The sequence below is a fragment of the Halyomorpha halys genome, unplaced genomic scaffold (genome assembly GCF_000696795.3).
Source record: "Halyomorpha halys isolate HHAL.00 unplaced genomic scaffold, Hhal_1.1 Scaffold1157.1, whole genome shotgun sequence".
In the NCBI taxonomy this organism is placed as follows: domain Eukaryota; kingdom Metazoa; phylum Arthropoda; class Insecta; order Hemiptera; family Pentatomidae; genus Halyomorpha; species Halyomorpha halys.
Genome location: NW_027108759.1, coordinates 730,290 through 750,142, shown reverse-complemented (window position 1 = coordinate 750,142; position 19,853 = coordinate 730,290). Strand labels below are relative to the sequence as shown.

Below are 19,853 nucleotides of genomic sequence, written 5' to 3'. Positions count from 1 at the left end.
AGCTAGTAGTGTTTGTTGGTGGCAAGTCGAGCAGGTATTTGTTTTAGTTCCTAATGAAAGAACTGTGGGTAAGGAAGGAGGACTGATGTCTAGAAAAGGCATAGGAAAATTAAAGTCCAATATGCATTTTCAATATAAAGCTGATCAAAATGTCTGATCCACTATGTATTTTATCTCTCACTGCTTCCTAAACAGGAGAAATCCCTGAAGAGGATACTCACATTTAGGTTAGTCAAGTAGCATTAAGTGATCTCTGTAGGCTATTAAACGCCATTGAGAGATGCTATGTATAAGACATTAGTTTTTAGTGGATCAGAAGACTCTATTGTAATCTATTGATTCTAATAATACATTTAAGAATATTACAACATTTGTACAATTGAAGTATTTACAAGAAATAGTACATATATCAATGCACGATGTAGTTTTTTTTTTTTTTTTTTTTTTCGGCCAAGACTCCTATTGGAGTCCTATACTGCCTAACCATGGTTGGGGATCAAAGTTCTTCATTTTGTGGGACCGCCACTCTATGAAAAAAGTCAACGTCGATGTAGTTCACATGTTATCTGCTAGATTGTGTTATGTTGGCCCACAATTGTTCTGGCAGCTCCAAGTAGTTATAGAACAATAGATAGTCATGTCACTACATTCCTATGAATATTGGATGAGAATAATATACTACAGTGTATAATATTAAAAACAAGGTGTTATTCAATTGATAAAAAACTTTTGTCTTGGGTGCAATTTGGATAGTTGATAACAATGTTTGCTACCTTAGAATATATTTATGCAAAAGACTGACTTGGACTACCTTTATTAAAGAAAAATGCCTGTGATTGAATGAGCAGTAAGGACTTTTGGTCAAGTAATTCAAAAAATTATCTAAACTTATACAAATAACCAAACTACCACTTTACAAATGAGAGCTAAATTATTCAAATATTGAATCAAAAGTTTAAAACATATACTTATTGGAAGTTAAATAGGAAATATGCCTCATTTGGAAATCAAACTGGATACACACTAAATAGTGATATGAAATGTACTATATTGAATTGTGCTATATTAAAGACTTAATTAAACAATGGCTCAAAGAGCTTGCTCAAACTTTTGCGGTTATTTTTCCTCTTTAATTATCATCTTATTTATTTTTTGACAAACAATTATCTTTTATTCCATTGGAAATTTGTAAAGTATTAATTTATCTTTCCTTGTTGTATTTATTGATTTAATTTGTACAATCTGACAAATGGCATAACATGAATCGTATACAATAAAATATTAATTTAAAATACATGAAATATTGATTAAAACAAAACATTGGGGAACTGTTTTTGCTATAGTTTCATAAAATTATCTTTTTGTAAAGAAGGTTTAGCTCTTGTTCAAGGAATTCATTCATGGATTGTAAATTTTTACAAATATTGGCTGTTTTTCAGAAGTCTTAATGAAATTATCAGTCCAATGATTTATACATCTGCCTGTTATCATTATAAGGTTTGTTACTACTTCATGAATATACCATCAGAATATTGATTCAGCATGAGAAACAAGAATAAGTCTTGAACTTCTAATCCATATAAAAAATGTGTTGATTTACTTAATATTTGGAAAAATATTTGATTCCAAAAAAAAATATTCCTTTTTCAGTACACAAAATATTATCTCAAATTTTATATAATCGATTATAAGATTTAGGGTTTTGGTAGGTATGTAAATAATAAATTCAATTATAATAAAACATTTATTTAAAATTTGATTCATATTTAAAAGTTGAATGACTTAAATCAATACAAACTTCAAGCGCTCTTTATACAAATATGTTTTAGCTTAAATGTAAGTGAAAAAATTATTCATAAAAAATAATTCTCCTTACATATAAAATGCAATTTACAGAAATACTTAAAATTAAGAACACTACCCTTATTTCTGGAAGATATAAGGTTCATTACTACTAATTAGGGTATAAAAATGTATTTTATGTATAAATAATTATATAAGAAACATAAATATATTTTACAATCAATTTGAACATATATACAAATATTTTAGTGAAAATGGTGCATTTTTTAAATTCTGACACTTTAAAATTTGTTATTACAAATAATAAATAATTGTTTAAACATAAATAGTAACAACTTTAATCACATATACATATATAACAATTTATTTAATGTTATTTGGTTGACTACATGAAAAGCAAACTTTATTTTTCATGCTTAATATGTATTTTAATGAGAAATTATTACTCATATTGTATCAAAATTTTATAGAAAAATTATAAATAATTTTAAATTATTTTAAATCATTGCAACCAGAATTAACAGAATAAGGTATAACTTTTTTCAATTAAAAAAGTAAATTGTTTGCTCTTATCAGAAATAGACATATTTAATTTAATAAATCAGGTTTTCAGAATATAATCTATGAATATAAGTCTTTCTTTAGAATTATAAATCTTGGTTCATTCCTAATACCAAGAATACCTTTTAATTCACTTGATATTAAAAATTAAAAATAACATTGAGCATTTCTCAGAAACAAAATCAAACTCTTTAAGCATCAGGATATTTCAGGTCCATGTTCCATGCATTTGGTGGGAGAGATGCAACTGCTATTTTGTTGGTAATAGTTGTCAGTACTTTATTGATAAGACCGAACTTTGCCTGAAATTCATGTTTAATGAGTGACTAAAAAATTATTAATTCTCACTTACTCTAGTAAGATAATATGCATTTTATTTCCTTTCATTCCTATATCTTTCCTCTCTTTTAAGAAATTTTAATATTAGTTACATATATACATTAAATAAAAATATTTTATACTTTCTCCCACTAATGTTTTTACTTATTAAATATTTTAAAAAAGTAATGAACTGATAAAAACAAATTATCTTTAATTAAAATAATCCATTTTCATATTGATAAAACGATGAAATAAATACTTCAAATTATGTCTTCTTTTCTTTTTTTTGTAAAATGTATAAATTTTCTGGTATTTCCAAACAAATATAAACTAAAATAATAATATTATTTGCTAATAAAAACCAAACCAGTTATTTACAGAAGTTAGGTCTGAAAAGCTAAGCATACAATATTATAAGCTATATTAATTTAGTATAGTCCATGCATATTTACTACTATACTATATGCATATATATATATTATACTATATGCACAAATAACTTGAACTTCCATAATTCAATATACAAATAGTATTGAAGATATTTATGAAATTAGATATCATTCAAGAAGTTGGTTAGAGGTATGATCAGTAAGAAAACACACTGAACAAAAATAGGCATATATGAACACCAATGTTTCAGCCTAAGTTGCAAGCTATCATCAGAGCTAGCCTAAGGAAAACAAGATAACCAACCAAACATCAAGGAATATGTATACAACTAAGAAAATTATAATAATAAATCAAAATTTATATAAACAAAATACTAAAAAATAAGCTGATATGATTGAATAGATAAAAGATACAAGCAAAAATAAAATAAAAAAGAAGCAGTGTTGCCATTATAATTATATTCACATACTATTTAGGTAACAAATAAACATTTTAATTACAAATTGAATGATAAAACCAATAACCTACAACAAGCAGCTTATGCCGATATGTCAACAGTCATTAAATATAAATTCACACTTATTGGTGTTTTATTCATGAATCGTACCACCAACGAACTTCTTGTATATAAATTATAATTTCTATTGAGCAATTATTTTTATAGAAACCTTGCAATTTTTATCATAAAAATTTTCTGTGCATAAAACAAAATTTCATTATATCTAAGAACTTTTGGACCATTATTTTTTTAATCAAATTCTTTCAATACCCAAAATTTCATTATGATTGCTTTTAGTGGAAAAATGTGAATGTGTTAGATAGATTTGTAACAATGTTGAGAGATTTATATTCTTTATTTATTTAAATGTCTGTCAATGTTTTTCAATGATTCTACAAGGAAGAATAAAATAATAAAAATAAAACAAAGGTTTGGTTATTTGGGTTTCTTTTTACAGGTAATGGTTTAATGAAGAATATAAGTGGTTTCTTATATAGAAAGAAATAATTGATATAAGGGCTAAACATGCAGTATTAATGAGAAGTATCTTCAGTTTAGAAACATTACTTAAGTTGTACCAAATTTAGTGTTAGTATAGTTATTTTACACAAAAATGTGCTCTTGGTTAGTTTATTTACAAAAGTATACCATTAGTAGAATAATATTACAGCAAAAAGCATGATCATAAATTTATTTTAATAAAAATAGGCTTGACTTAATCACTATTTTGTAAAATGTTACAACACAAATGAGCTTCAGAAACTGAATTTGATCTTAAAAATAAACCAATAATACTATTTAAGCTAAATTTTAATACAGCGAGATTTATACTGTAAGAATACATCAGAGAGATATGATCATACTAAGAGTAGATTATTATTTCTACTTGTTATTAAACCTATTATGGTTATATAACTCACCCTCATAAGTAGGTTGATTTTATCCCCAACCAGTGCAATTTTAGCACCTTTGATTTGACCCTGTGAAATGGAAAATAAAAATAACATTTGTTCTGTGAAACAACAGTGCTATACTTTTGGGTCTAGTGTCCTGATAGTGTAATACAGTGGTGCCATTATCATAGTACATTTCCTTACCTGAATCATCATGAAGGCCACAAGTTTAACTTATTGTTTCCCTTTATTGTTGCTACTTTCCTAATTCAGAAGAGGAATTTTCGTATTAAAAACAACAGTAAATTGTATATAGCTGCTGTTCTTTTTAAATAAATAAGTGCAGAAAAGTGAACATTTATTTATTTTAGTTCTCATATTTAAGCTGAAAGCTATTATATATTTTTGTTTATAATTTAGTAACAAGTTAAATAGATTATTTTTGAATAATTTTCTGTTGGTATTAAATTGGACAATACTGAATGAAGTCCAAATTGTTCATATATAAAATTACTCAGTCAATAATTTGCTTTAGGAAGTATCTAATTGTGATAATTAAATAATGAATAGAAAATGAACTTTTAATGGATAATCAATAATCTTAATAATAATGACTAAGCCAATGGTTCTCACATTTGATCAGAGCTTACAAGGAACATTGAAAAAGCAATTTGACTTCGAAGTCAAAATGGGATGGAGGTAATCAAGATTTAATGGAAAGTGCTGCCTGACTAACTAAAAGGAAAAAAAATGAGTAAGTCAGTTAAATTAAGTGATTCACTTTGTTTAATAAGTAATAGACTTTAAAGTGGAGAAATCAAATTTTGAAAATCTTAACTATCAAAATGTTGAATGAAGAAAAGGTACTCTTTTTCATTAAAATATACTGAACTCTAATTTGAACCATTTTATACTATAGATCATCTGTTCAAAAAAAAAAGAAAGAAAAAATTGATTTGATTTGAAGTTTATGAATTCATTTATAAAATGTACCAGAAACGCCTTATGTTGTTAGATTTTAACAAGCCTAGTCAGTCACAGATGCCTTGAAAATAATTAAAAACTAAATTTTTCAATACTGATTAACTATTATGAAAATATTTTTATACCAACTCCCAGCAAAGGTGAAAATGATTCATTAGGGCTGTTCTTAAAAGGAACTTTAATAGCAAAATTCATCATAATTAAAATCTTAATTCACTGATTTTTTTTTTTTACTAATTGGGATAGTCTTATGAATTTCCATTTAAAATAAAAAATAATCTATAAAAACTGTTGGCAGAAATAAAACACAAGGCAAAGTATAACGTTGCCAACAATTTAAATTGGTTGTGTTTAGCTGCACCCCTTGTCTTTTATAAGATTTCAAAAACCAAAAGATTCATTTCTTGTTTTTTACTGTTCTAGAAAATTATGATCATAAAAAATATAAGTAAAAGGAAAGCTATCATTTGTTATAAAGCATATGCTGAAAATAAAAAAAATTAAAACAATGAAAATTATATATATATATATATATTACATATGTATACCTACAATAACTGTATAGTATACCTATCTCAGAAATAACTTAAGGTAAATCAGCAAAAATGTTAAGTAAATTTAGATTCAATCAACTGAGATCTTACAAGGATATTTTGTTAATATTTGAAGAATCAGCAGAGTATATAATCTGAAAATACTTTTGTTAATTTTAATAAGTAACTATTTCAATAAATTACTTTACTGCTGTATTTTCATTATTTTTTTAAAATGGACAACTTTTGTTTTCTTTAAGTGGAAATTTATTTTTGTTTTGGAAATTTCCTTGAACTATTCCTGAGATGATGGAAAAAAAATAATAAAAAGACCATGTATATACATGAATTATTTACATCATCACTGACAGCCAGATCACAACTAAAACTTATAAGCTCTATCAATACTTCATGGAAGAGGAAAATATTCAGATAAATAAAATGATATATATACACACAATATATCTGTATTCACAGACAATGCAGTCGTAATTTAAAAAGTGAGTTAATTGATTACTATAATGTTAATAGGGTTCTCCATCTTGTCAAGATTTCGTTAGAAGGTATTAGAAATTCAATAATAAAAACTTTGTTTTCAGGATTAACTTAACTTAGCTTAACTCAAGCGTAACAGGTTAAGTTTTTTTAAAAATGTTAAAGGGTAATGCTATGAATTTCGGATTTACATACGACCTTTAAGTTGGAACTTAAATCCAACAAACAAGGATTGTGACCACAGATATAAAATATATTTAAAAAAAAAAAAAAACTATTTCTGCTATATCGAGCTATATCAAACTATTTCACCACTGGCTATCAGCATCACTTAAAATTCTAATATTAATTTCAATGATAAAAGCAGAAGATAGTTTTTGTGCTAGGAAATTAATGCATCAGTAGGGATAGAAATAACTGAAAATTTGATTTAAGTGGATAGAGCCAATATACACTTGTGTTTAGAAACTTCATAAGAAAGCTAGGAACAAAACAGTTTAATTTTATATACAAGGAAATAAAGCATCACACGTCAATTATTTACAAAAATAACATAAATAAAAAACTTCTCAATATAAAGAATTAATAAATTTAAATTATTTATATAAACAATTTCTATTCAAAAGGGGAGAATTACATTTAGAAAGTATTGGGAAGTGATGATTAGTGTAACATGATAACAGTATGGCATAGGAGGGGAAATATAATACCATAGAGAAAGAATTAGCCCAATCCTCAGTTTTTCATATGGCACAAATGAATCATATGAATGGATAATTTGGTATCATAGATAGAAAGTCGAGGAACAGAATAAATAAAAGTTGATATTAATTCACTCATAGAGAGATTTTTCATTATTAATTAAGTCTCTTTATTTTCAATAAAATAGAGTATTATTATTACCTATATTGAGGTGTAGATAGTTGGCTATAGATTAATAAGTGGAGAAGAAGGGAGGGGAGGAGGGGGGTGCAGTCAGCAAGAAAAAACAAACAAAAAATTATTTATTTGTGTTGACCTGAATTTCAGGTCTTCATCAGGGAGCTTCGGCAGAGATTCTGACTAAACTCAATGATGACCCCGACCATCTCCTCCACTTAATACCTATATAATATAGTGGTATATATATTATATACCTATATTCTCTGTTTAACTTTTTTTAGTGGTTATTTTCATTCATAAAATATTGAGGAAAAAAGGGGACGGAAAATGCCTTGTCTCCTTGATACTGGGAACTATAAAACTAGTACAAATATTTTTAAAATGATACTTTAGTTTTATGCTTAGTAATTATTGAAACAAAAATAATAAAGTATAACTTTCTTTTTATGTAAATAAAATGTTAGTACTAAGTAAATGGGGTATTATTAAATACTTCACCAAACACTGCTAAAGTTATTCCAAATATCTGGTACTTGAGTAAATATAACTTCAAAATTGAAATTTCTAAAAATTGGGGTTTGAGTCAGGGATATATTTAATGGATAATTTTAGAAATGAAAAATAAAAAAGTAAATAAATAATTAGAGTTTTAGCTCAGCCTGTTTTAACAGATTCATATTAATGTACTGTTTTTCATCACTGACACAAGATGGAATAGAATATGGCACTAGTTAACTGCCTATTGCATTGTTAAACAATTTCTAATCTTTTAGAGCTCTAAGTAACTTGTTGTTTAAAATATAAGTTCAAAATGTAAGATTAAAAATTTAAAACTATTTTAAACAATTTTTCTTGATTAATTAGAATAATTATATTTAGAATAAACTTACAATTACTCCTGCTCCTCCACCTGAATTGTCTCCTGCATCGACAGCTACTCCACCTCCAACACTGCCTCCTGCTCCTGGTTTGCTTGAGCTAGATAAACTCAGAATACTTCCAAGGCCACTGCCACCACCACCACCTCCGCCTCCAGACTAGAGAGCATATTGGGAAGAATTACACATAAATTACATGATTCATCATTACTGTATTTAATGAAAGGATATTTGAAAATTACTCAGTAAAATATATTTATAGAGTATCATTTGTGTATACATATATATAATATATGCTTAATAATTTCTTGTTTTCACCAATATTAAATTGAAATAAATAAAAAGAAACATTTCATTACCTAAAAGAAATAAATAGAATTTTTTTGTAATATAGAAAAAAGCTATTTCAAACAAATATTATAGCTACATAAAATTTTTCAATACTTGTGCATAAGTGCTAATCACTTAAACTACTAGTGTTTAATCATACCATTAATAGTCTAATAACACAACAAACTATGTAGTTAAATAACACAGTGCAAGGCTTTTACGATACCATTTAAATACACATTAAACTAAGTGCTTCTAGTTAGTTCTATTTTTTAATTCTTTCTTTTTTCCTCATCATACAGTGAAATTCACTCATATTAACTCACCTTTTGTGTAACACTTTTGCTTGGATTTAAAAGGCCTCCTGATGAATAATTTTAATAATCATTTCCATTAATATATATTTTAGTGAGAACCTTAATTTTTTAACTTAATGTTAAATATTTGAATATTTTTTATAGCACTTACCATAAACTTAATTCATAATGAAATGAAAATAAATAGTATTTATTCTAAAAGAATCTAAAAACGTTTAGATATATATTCATTAGAATTCCCTCCCTAATTTCTTTCACAAATAATAGTAAAAAATAATAGAAAATATTCTATCACACAATTAAAACTATGTAAAATGAAGTCAATGTATCGAGGATGATTGTATATTAAACAACCATGGTCCAATGCTCAGAAAATTCCCTAAAATCTTGTAACGACCTAAGTTTACCAAAAAAAAAAAAACCTTTCATTACTGTTTTATTTAATCAACTGATTTAAAGGCCACTATAAATAAAATAATTAGGAATGTAAAGAAGCTACATTTCTTGAGGAGTGTAAAAATTTTACTAATACAAAATTTTCTGTAACATGTCCTTGTTTTTATATAAGGTATTAATATGTTCAAATTTTTTATCTCTTAACATAATCGAGAAACCTTAAATTTGTTGAGAGAAGTACTCACACTAGATGAGGAAGATATTAGAGGGAGGATAAGATTGAGAATGGAGCCTGAATCTGAGCCAGCAGAAGCTGAAGCTCCACCACCATCAGAGGATCCACCAGAACTGCCACCCTGAAATCCTTTAAAGTTATTCTGGGAAAATTTATAAACTTATTTTGGTTCTGAAATTGATACTATAGTATGTTTATATTTGTATAGAATTAGATTCAGACAGAATATTTTCCCCGGTTATATTTTGAATGAAGGAATTAATGTAAAATTATTTAGAAGAATATTACTTCATTATCAATGCTTGAACCATTCCCAGTTGTAAATTAGATTCAGAATTTTTTATTGAAATCCTATAATTGAGCCAATTAAACTCATAATGGAAGTTTAAACTCACAGAACTAGAACCAAGAAGAGGTCCAACAAGTCCCAGGATAGAGCCAGAGTCGGATCCTGCAGAAGCGCTAGCTCCATCTCCTCCACTGCCACCGCTGCCTCCCTGGTATGTCAACAATCAGGCTACTTTTACTATGAACTATTTTACTCAATATTATATTCTTTCATTATCATTGAAATGTCTGCTTGACGTTCGTTCTGTGAGTCATCAGTGGTGTCGTGAGTTTGGAATGGTAAGGACTATGTTCTTCAACAGTCTTTTGATAGAATAATTATAATATTATTATAAATACTTTAGAAGAATATATCCTCATTATTGTCACATTAATCAGTTACTATTGTCAGTTATATTTAGAATTTTTGATTTAGAGCCAATAAATGAGCTAATTTAACTCATAATGGAAGTGTAAACTCACAGAACTAGAACCAAGAAGTGGTCCAACAAGTCCAAGGATGGAACCAGAGTCAGATCCTGCAGCAGCACTTGCTCCATCTCCTCCACTGCCGCCGCCGCCTCCCTGGTTTGGCAACAATCAAACTACTTTCACTATGGACTATCATGCAGTCTATTCTACCACTATCATTGTTATGGCTGCTAGACATTCAACCTGAGTCATCAGTAGTGCAAGTGACCTGTATGTTAGCTGCAAGCTTGAGAATGATGCTTTTTTTTAATTTCTTACCGAGCTGCCTAGCAGCGGCTGGAGCAGGCCAAGAATGGAGCCAGAGTCTGAGCTACCACCACCCTCATTGTCCTCTCCACCACCTCCCTGCTCATGTTTAAGATCAGGAATGAAGCAGTATTCATTGATAAGGAAGGAAAGAGAAAAGGATAAAGATATGGATAACTCACACTACTAGAGCCTAGGAGTGGCTGGAGCAGGCCCAGTATTGATCCTGAATCTGAACTGCCACCACCTCCTCCATCATCACCACCTCCTCCCTGTTCAAGGTTAAGTAGGAATAAAAGCTTTTAGGGAGCAATTAATAGTAGGAGGAGAATTGCAAGGATAAAACATGGATAACTCACACTGCTGGAACCTAGCAGTGGCTGGAGTAACCCAAGAATTGATCCAGAATCAGAACTTCCACCACCTCCTCCATCATCACCACCTCCTCCCTGCTCAATATTTGTAGGGATTTAAACTCTTAGTAAGATAGATAACAAAGGAATGATTAGGATATAGGAATGTTTCACTCACACTGCTGGAGCCTAGAAGAGGCTGTAGGAGACCAAGTATGGCTCCAGAGTCGGAACTACCTCCTCCACCATCCTCACCCCCTCCTCCCTACTCATAAGGAAATGTAATGGATGAATGTAATATAACTTTAAAAAGAGGTTAAAGCTTTGAAAACTCACACTGCTGGAGCCAAGCAATGGCTGTAGCAGCCCAAGAATTGATCCAGAATCAGAACTGCCACCACCACCTTCGCCTTCTTCACCTCCTCCTCCCTAATTTATCCATCAATTTTCTTTTTATTTACAATTAATTCTATTTGATAAATAAATGAATCAAGGCTCATGCTTTCACTTCATGCAATTTCTTAAGATGGCTAAACATTCATTCTTAAGATTATTTGTTGGTACATTTTTAGGAATATAAATTATTTCAATTTTGTTTATAATCCATTAAATCTTATCAATAAGATAAGACAATATATTGGATATTTGGCTAATCATAGGATAATTTGAAATTATTAAATTTAGACACTTAAACAAAATTAAGTTGTTTTTTTTCAGTTAGATGATTAAATAATATTATGTTATTAAGCATCCCCCATCTTCAATACGTTTTGAGAGATCCCAATAAATTTAAAATAGAAATATATTGCTTAAGTAATGTACCTGAATGGTACTTTTTAAAAATCTCTGTAAAGTCATATATACAAGATGAAGTTGTTGATTCAAAAATTCCAATATTTCCCTGAAATGCTTTGATAAAAGCATGGTCGGCCTTAAACTGTGCAACTGGTAATGCTGCACATGCCCTCGCACTCAGAATAGGCAAGATTATGTTAATGGTGTGGGGAGAGGGAGTAAACCTACAGTATTGGTTGCATTGATAATAAAGAGGACTTTACAGTCACGTTTTGCACTTGGTCTAGCATAAGCTAAGGCAGGTGCTGGACAAAAGCTGTCATTATTAATACTAATTTATGAGCATTAATAATATTAATTTATGAGCATTTTTTATATCTTGTATTCTATTTTTTTTTTTAATAGAACAGGTTTTAATTAATTTAGTACATGTTTAAATTGTTGTGAATTATTATAAGTAATAGAATGTGGCTTCTCCAAAGTTGAAACCACAAAAAGAACGAGAAATGAATGTGCAAATCAGGTTGTGCATTTTATATACATTTAACTCACACTGCTGGATCCTAACAGAGGTTGTACCAGACCCAAGATTGCTCCAGAATCAGAACCTCCTCCTCCACCTTCTTCATCATCTCCACCACCACCCTGGTCCATTAGAATTAATACAATTGTTCAATTATTTAAAATTTCCTCTAAGTTTGAATCTCTCATAATTTATATTCAGTGATTATTTCCTTATACAGTTACTCACGCTACTGGTGCCAAGAAGTGGTTGAACAAGTCCTAATATAGCCCCTGAGTCAGAACCTCCTCCTCCTCCTTCTTCGTCATCACCACCACCCCCCTGATTCAAATTCCATAAGAAATATATTATCACATAATTACAAATGTCTCGTTATGCCTTTATGAAAGTTTCCATAAATTCGATGTAACTTTAATGTCACCTCAAAGAATTATTTCATTGATTATTAAATTCTTTAATTAAGCAAACATTGAGAAAAGTAATAAATTAAATTAATTAATATTAATTTAATACATAATAATATCACTGTATTGATATGTTTTTTACAATTTACAATTACAAATGCAGTTACTGATTTAGTAAGTGTGGTTTCTTTTATAGAATTTTGTGAAAAGAGTTTTACAAATGTTTATGTATATGTGTGAGTAAATATATATATTTCTTATTCTAATTATATTTTCAAGTATTTATTTTTATATATAAATTAATGTTTTTTTTTAATCTATAAAAATCAATATTAGGTCTCAATATTATTATTTTTACTGCTTAGTTTCGACTATTCATCCAGCCATTTTCAAACTTACACTAAGAGATCCAAGTAGTGGCTGGATAAGGCCAAGAATGGCCCCAGAGTCTGAGCCACCACCACCACCTTCTTCGTCATCACCACCTCCCTAAGATCAAAGCACATCAGAATAGTTGATACCAAAACTGTATTACAGTACAGCCGCCTCTGGAGTGTACGTGCTTTTATCGTTACAGTTGCAGGATATGAGAATCAATATCATGAGTTATTTAAAGTGCATGTATTCACTCTATGATGTGATGATTAGTTTAACATGTGGAAAACAACCAATTAAAAATAATTCAGACAAATGTTTGATCAAAGGAAACTACTAAATGTTTGAACGGACTCAAAATTCAACATAGTGAAAACAATAAACAAATTTCATCTGTTTGATTAATATGGTACAAATGTTTTCGGTTAAAAATTTTGAAAATATAATTTGGTTACTAGTTTGAGAATATATTTCTTGAAGAAAGAAGCTTGTTAACATGGTAGTTTATTTTTCTTTAAATTTTATTATAGTATTCTTCCAAAAAGTTTAGAAGCTAAGAAACAATATAGAATGGATTCATTGTGTTATGGATATTAAATGAATATTTATTTAATTCAGATACAAGTACCATTGACAAATACGCCAAAAAATTGCTGCTATTGAAAATACACATAGAATCTAGTATAAGCCAGAATAAATCATACTTTAGATTTAAGCAGTTCATTGCAATCTTGAAGAATAGAATTGTGATAAAATTGAAAATGCAAGAGCTAAAAAAAAAAAAGGTGGAAGATTAACATTGCATTTGATGTCAGCTAATGAGCTGTCATGCTTCCTATAATAGCTTGAATCATATCACCAAAGCTAACTTAATATATTAAACAAAACCGAGCTTATATTTTTTGTGATCAAATTATTCAGATGTTTGAATGATGTAAGTGATTTAGATGTGAAAGAACTATAAATGGATGAGTGGTTAGTATTATAAATATTACAGCTGCTCAAGTTCTAAGAGTGATCTAGGAAGGATTCATCCAACTCTAGGAAGTTTGTTACCATTATATCAAAAAGTTTTATGAGTAAAGTCATTAACTAGGACAATTTTAATTTAAAAATAAAATTATAACATATAAAATATTAAATTAATCATATCAACTTTTTCTTATGAATGTTATCTATTAGATATATAGTAATGTTGTGAATAGTATTTTTTCCTTTATTAATTTCCATTATTTATTTTTACATTATTTTTCAACAGTTAAGTTAGGTTGAAGTGATGGTAACTTCAGGCTGTAACGTTAATGCAGATTTTAATTATTAGATGATTGAAAAAAATAAAATAAAATGAAAATCTGGACCGCTACAACCTATGAAGGGTCATTTAGGATTTTAGTATTTTGTAAGGAAGTAATGTTTCTTGAACAATGGTTCTGAAAGGAGGTGGTTGTATTATTGTGTTAGAGGTACCCACTTTATAGAGACTGGGTGGACCAGGAGGGTTCCCAAACCCCACTAGAGGTTTATTCATGGCTACATTATTTAAAATAAATAATTATATGCCATAGCCGGATTTGAACATGGTAACACAATATCTTATTCACTGAACAACACCACTCTCCAAATCTATCATAATTAATAATGACTATGTATCTATATAGAAATATGGAAAATTGATACATATTCTATTGATATGGGTTCAGTTCATAAATAATGTTGGAAATAAAATACAAGATTCCTGAAGATGAGGAAAATACTTAGAAATTTTTAAAAATAATGAAGGAAGAAATATTATTCACAATGTATAATATTGTATTACATTTAGAAAGTCTACTTAATAATTTGGTCTGTGTGTGTGCTTTAATTGGCAATAAACAGAAGCTCTTAATTTTTAATAATTGGCAGGAAGTCATGAAAACAGTGTATAATTTTTTAGAAGATAATAACTTTTCAAAACTACTTTTAAATCATAGAAGTGGTTTAAAATAAAAGTGCCAATATAGAAAGTGAGAAAAAGAGACAAGGCGGCCCTCTTGAAGAAAACAGTGAAGAAGCCTTACCCCACTGCTGGTGCCCAGGAGGGGCTGGATCAAGCCCAGTAAAGAACCTATATCTGACCCTCCGCCTCCATCTTCATCACCCTCTCCTCCGCCTCCCTGTCGGTCGCATAAATTGGTTATGAGCTAGCAGTGCAAGCATGGAATGAATAGGTCGGGGAAGTATTGTAGTATAAATAAGTTTTTTTAGTTAGTACTATTTCTTCTTCCATTCAAATTGGTCAAATATCAATCATATACTTTAATCGTTCTTCAGGTTGAAAGTACTTTCTTAAGGTATTCTACTCGTCCTACTTTTTAGAAAATAAAATGACCATTAAACCTACTGAAAGAAAATACATTGAAAAATAAGAAAGTCCCAGACAAATAATTTTTGAAAAGAATTATATTTATTAACTATTTTCAAAGAATTATTTATGTTTTATTTGGTTGATATATATACATAGGATGTTGGTAAACCTACTATATTACAGTTTGAATTATTGTGGGTTTATGTACAAAGGGTTATGACAAGCAAAAAGCAGTATTTACATCAGCAAAAGCAGCATATAAATAAAAATAAATATACTTACTGTAGATGTTGCTAATAGAGCTGGTGAATTGTCCAATGAATAGTTTTTTCACCAACACCCTCAGAAAAAAAGCGAACAAAGCAATAAGCAAAATCAAGAAAGGTATAGTTATGTTCATACTTTGAGCATCAAACTTGTAAATGGTGAATACCAAGCTGGCGATTTAGACTTGTCAACAGATCTGGTTTTTTTTCTTGAAATTTAGATCAATTTTTTAAAGATAGTCAAAAACTACAAGTCTTTTGTAATGAGTTGGTTCTGATTTTCAAACAATGGAGTACTGAGAACATGAGTAAAAATCATTAGAATTAAAATCCTAGTGAATTCCAATACTACTATGAAAATTATGTTTAGAAGTCAATGGCCATAATGTTTCTTTTTTTTTAATATTCCTTTTTATATTTAACCTATTATGAGTAGCAATTTCTCTGTTCAAAATTGAGCATAGCTCTGCTATTTATGATCCTTTATCTGTTGTAGGATTATATAAAGAAATTACCAGATCTTAGATTAAGGCTGATGTTTTATACTCTACATAATTGATGAAAATATAACTGATGTTTTCCTTCCGATATAGTTTCTTTATTGAGAGAAGGAGGGGAGCAATGAAACAGTTGAGTTGAAACGAATTCTGGTGGGAATACTGGCAACCATTAAATAATGAATAATGAAGACATCACTTATAGGTAACTCCATCTATACTTTGAAGAAAATATCTCATTCAATCTCAAGTAGAAGGGTAACGTAACAGTTAGGACCTAAATAGAGAAATTCTCTATTCTCATACCATTAACCTACTTTATTTTTATGCTAATATTGTGATTTAAAAAAATGGATTTTAGTACAAAGAAGGATAGAACAAATAAAGAAATTAAGATTTTAAAGCATTAAGAAATAGACAATAATCATAAATCACAGACAACTAACATAGCATTAATGTCTAATATAATAGCGGACATGTTTAGTTAAGACACACTTATAGTTGACTGAGCATAATATCAATCTGAAGAAAGTTAGAGACAAAGCAGACCCACAGCAGACATTACTCACTAAAACAGAAAACGATGTGGACAGTGGTAGCAAAACAGTTAGAAGAGAACCAGAACCACTCTCATCAGTTCACTGGTCCTCAGTTGTCTGCATGACAAATTGAAAATTTCTAAACTCTTTTATTTAAAACATAGCCTTATAATGTGAATTTTCTTTATTGTGTCTTTTTTTTTATTCTTCACTTTTCTGTTTGAATCTTTTATTAGTTCTTTATGTTAACATCACATACCTAAGTATGTTTCAAACATTATAATATACTTCAATCAATTATTAAACCCTCTTGATTTTTTATAATAAAATAATATAATTTATAGATAATAATATTTTATAAATTATTATAATATGAGCGTAATCGTTAATTGTAATAAGCTGGTTTAAAGTTGATTCAAATGTCAGCAACATACATTTAATATACTTTTTAAAAATCTTGATGACTTCATTAAATTTAAATCATACCACATTCTAAGGTGGTAATAATATTTTAGAAATATTTCCTTGGGAAATAATTTGTGAAGTATGTGATTGTCATTCAATCAATGTATTTTTTTTAGCATGCTTCATATTTGTCTTATTTTATGTTTATAAACATAGCATGTTACATTATTTTGACAAGTAGCACGAAACATGCAACATATCTATATGGAAAACTTCCACTGTACCGGTGGAGTATAGAGTCACAGTTAACTGTGATCCCACTGGATCAAACATGCATTGAAGAAACATTTAAAGCCACTTGCATTTATGCCTTAGAATAACAAACATATCAAGTCTTATGGAATATTTTCTGTAACAATAAAATAATTTATAAAATAATTATTCTTATTCACAATTAAATCTATACTGAGGCATTATCATCAACATGAACTTAGTCTTTAATCAATTTTTACCTTCTTCATGCCATAACTATATGGTAATGTACATGAAAAGAATTTTATAGTATTATAATTTACATTAATCGGTTTGAATATCCCAAAATAAAAGAAAATACCATAATTTCAGATAATAAACAATAGAAAAACAGAAATATCAATCTTTAATCAGGGACAGGTAGCCCTTCTGCACTTATGGATTTTCACAATTGGGTCTATCGCATCATCTGTGGTAGAGTTTGTTGGTTTTAATTAATGCAAAGTTTACTTACTCATGTATACTTTTCTTATTAATTTGTTTATTTCATTTAAATTTTTTATATATATATCTGATTTTTTTATATAAACTCATGTTCGCACCATGAATATTATAGTCTACTTTTATTACTCTAGTTTAAGATATTAAAACTCAAGTTAAGTTAATCCGTATTAGATGGATAATATTTAGGTTGTTTAAGTTTCTTAGTTACTGAAAAAAATTTTTTTTTCATTCAATATAGTTTTCTTAGTTCTTTTATACACACACCTAATTTAGCCATTAAATAAGTCTTTGGTTTCATTAGAAGCAGTAGTAGACAGGGTGTCATTAGAAATGTGACATGACAATGGCTGAACGACATGTTTTTAAAAGCCATTGAAAACTCAGGCGTAGAAGCATAGTTTTATCAGTTATAATACTGTATAAAAATCCCTGATTAGTAATTTCGTAGAGTATAAAGGTATTTAGAAAAAAAAAAGTACGAACTTTTGTACGTTTTGTTAAGTCTTATGACGGCCTGCTAACATTGGTGCATTGCGGCCAGCATCAAGGCGCAAAAAAATACCAGTACGCGGGGAGAATATCATTAGTATTACTTAAGGCTTCAAAAGCGAGTGGTAAGAATCGTGTTTCCTATAGTTTCATGTCCTGGTTGTTTTTGCCACAGATTTTTCCTTTCTTTATCCAGGTAAGATAAAGTTATATTATAACTTTTACAAAATGCTGTTATGAATTTAATATTCAATCGAATAAACATAATTTTTTTTTCTTGTCCATTTCATTGATTTTTTTTTATATTGAACCTACATGTAGTCTATTTATACCAATGCTGACGAGGTCCAAAATTAAGATCCGGAAAATATTGTAAATACCGATAAAATCGTATTTCCTCTAACCAAGGTAATTGAAAAAGTACTAAAATGAAAAGATTAAGTAATTTCAAATGAAAAACAATCATTTGAGGAATCAATTTTGAAATCCTACGTAGACAGTATTAGCTGTGTGTAATTTACATGAAAGGATAGATAGTTAATGAGAAATAACATGAAAAAGGGGTTCCTACGCTCCTTAATTAGTTTTAAAACTTGATTCACACAAATGAAAATTCGAATCATAAACTTCTTCATATGCATGCCTGGTTGTTTTTTTTTTTAATAATTAAAAATTTAATTACTCAGTTGACTTTAATTTTTGTCAATGGTAAGCTGGTAAATTAGTTCTAAAATAATAATTATATGTAACTGGTAAGTGATAATAATTGATCAGTAATATCTTTTTCGGTTTTGTGAAGTAATGAAAAAAATCTGCATCCCTAGCAACTTCCAAAATAAGAACTCATTGTGAGCTAAATTTGTAAACTGTTAAACCTGTCTAGTTATGAGCTGAATAACAAGCGTAAGTATTGAAGTTTAGAAGAAAATTGGCAACCTTCTGATGCATTTAAAAAGGCTTGACTTTAATTGAACGATTCAAATATTTACGTTTTCAATGTCTAACTTTTGAACGTAAAGTTATGTAATGGAAAAGCTTGAGCGCAAACTAAAAAGCTTAGACTACATTGGTCCCTGAGAACATTCACCAATTTCCCTTTCCTGGTACTTTCCTTTATATTACACGACACCGGCTCTAATTCTCTTCATGTTCTACATAATTTAGCAGGTTTTTATTTTTATTATTTTATAATTTTTTTATAAAAAAGTTCACTTCTATTAATTAATATCCTCAGTATCGTATAGGTATAAGATAGTTATTCCTGCTTAATGAGTTGAAATACTCACGCCACCACCGCTACTGCTGCCTAGCAATGGACCGACCAAGCTTAGGATTGAGCCGGAGTCAGAGCCAGCTGATGCCGAGGCAGTCTGGAAAAGTAATATATAGGAAAAACAAACAACAAAAATATAATGAAATATAATAAAATATTATTTTAGAACTATTGGTTATCGGCCAACAAATGTTTACAAATACTAAAAATTTGCAACTTTGGAATCATAAAACCTTTTTTTGCTATCAATAT

General features: G+C 28.7%; 1 protein-coding gene and 1 non-coding gene across 4 annotated transcripts in view; both read right to left on the bottom strand.

The window, feature by feature from the left end:
- Positions 1-2,173: 2,173 nt before the first annotated feature.
- The window catches only part of LOC106688591 (uncharacterized PE-PGRS family protein PE_PGRS20), a 74,747-nt gene continuing 57,067 nt past the window's right edge, over positions 2,174-19,853 (bottom strand). The window contains exons 5-11 of the mRNA XM_014433125.2: positions 19,615-19,698; positions 10,328-10,429; positions 9,913-10,014; positions 9,528-9,638; positions 8,252-8,398; positions 4,495-4,554; positions 2,174-2,666 (exon numbers count right to left, since the gene is read on the bottom strand). Of these exons, the coding sequence (XP_014288611.1) occupies positions 2,556-2,666; positions 4,495-4,554; positions 8,252-8,398; positions 9,528-9,638; positions 9,913-10,014; positions 10,328-10,429; positions 19,615-19,698 (717 nt within the window). The 3' untranslated portion in view covers positions 2,174-2,555. The remainder of the gene's footprint in view (positions 2,667-4,494; positions 4,555-8,251; positions 8,399-9,527; positions 9,639-9,912; positions 10,015-10,327; positions 10,430-19,614; positions 19,699-19,853) is intronic.
- LOC106688592 (uncharacterized) lies at positions 10,436-12,525 on the bottom strand. Of its 3 annotated transcripts, none has more exons than XR_010843313.1 (4): positions 12,482-12,525; positions 12,283-12,375; positions 10,942-11,364; positions 10,436-10,854 (listed from the first exon to the last, which is right to left on the bottom strand). It is a non-coding gene; the product is annotated as an uncharacterized protein (transcript). The 3 variants fall into 3 exon arrangements; XR_010843312.1 differs by having other exon boundaries at positions 10,436-11,031; positions 11,114-11,364; XR_010843311.1 differs by having other exon boundaries at positions 10,436-11,364.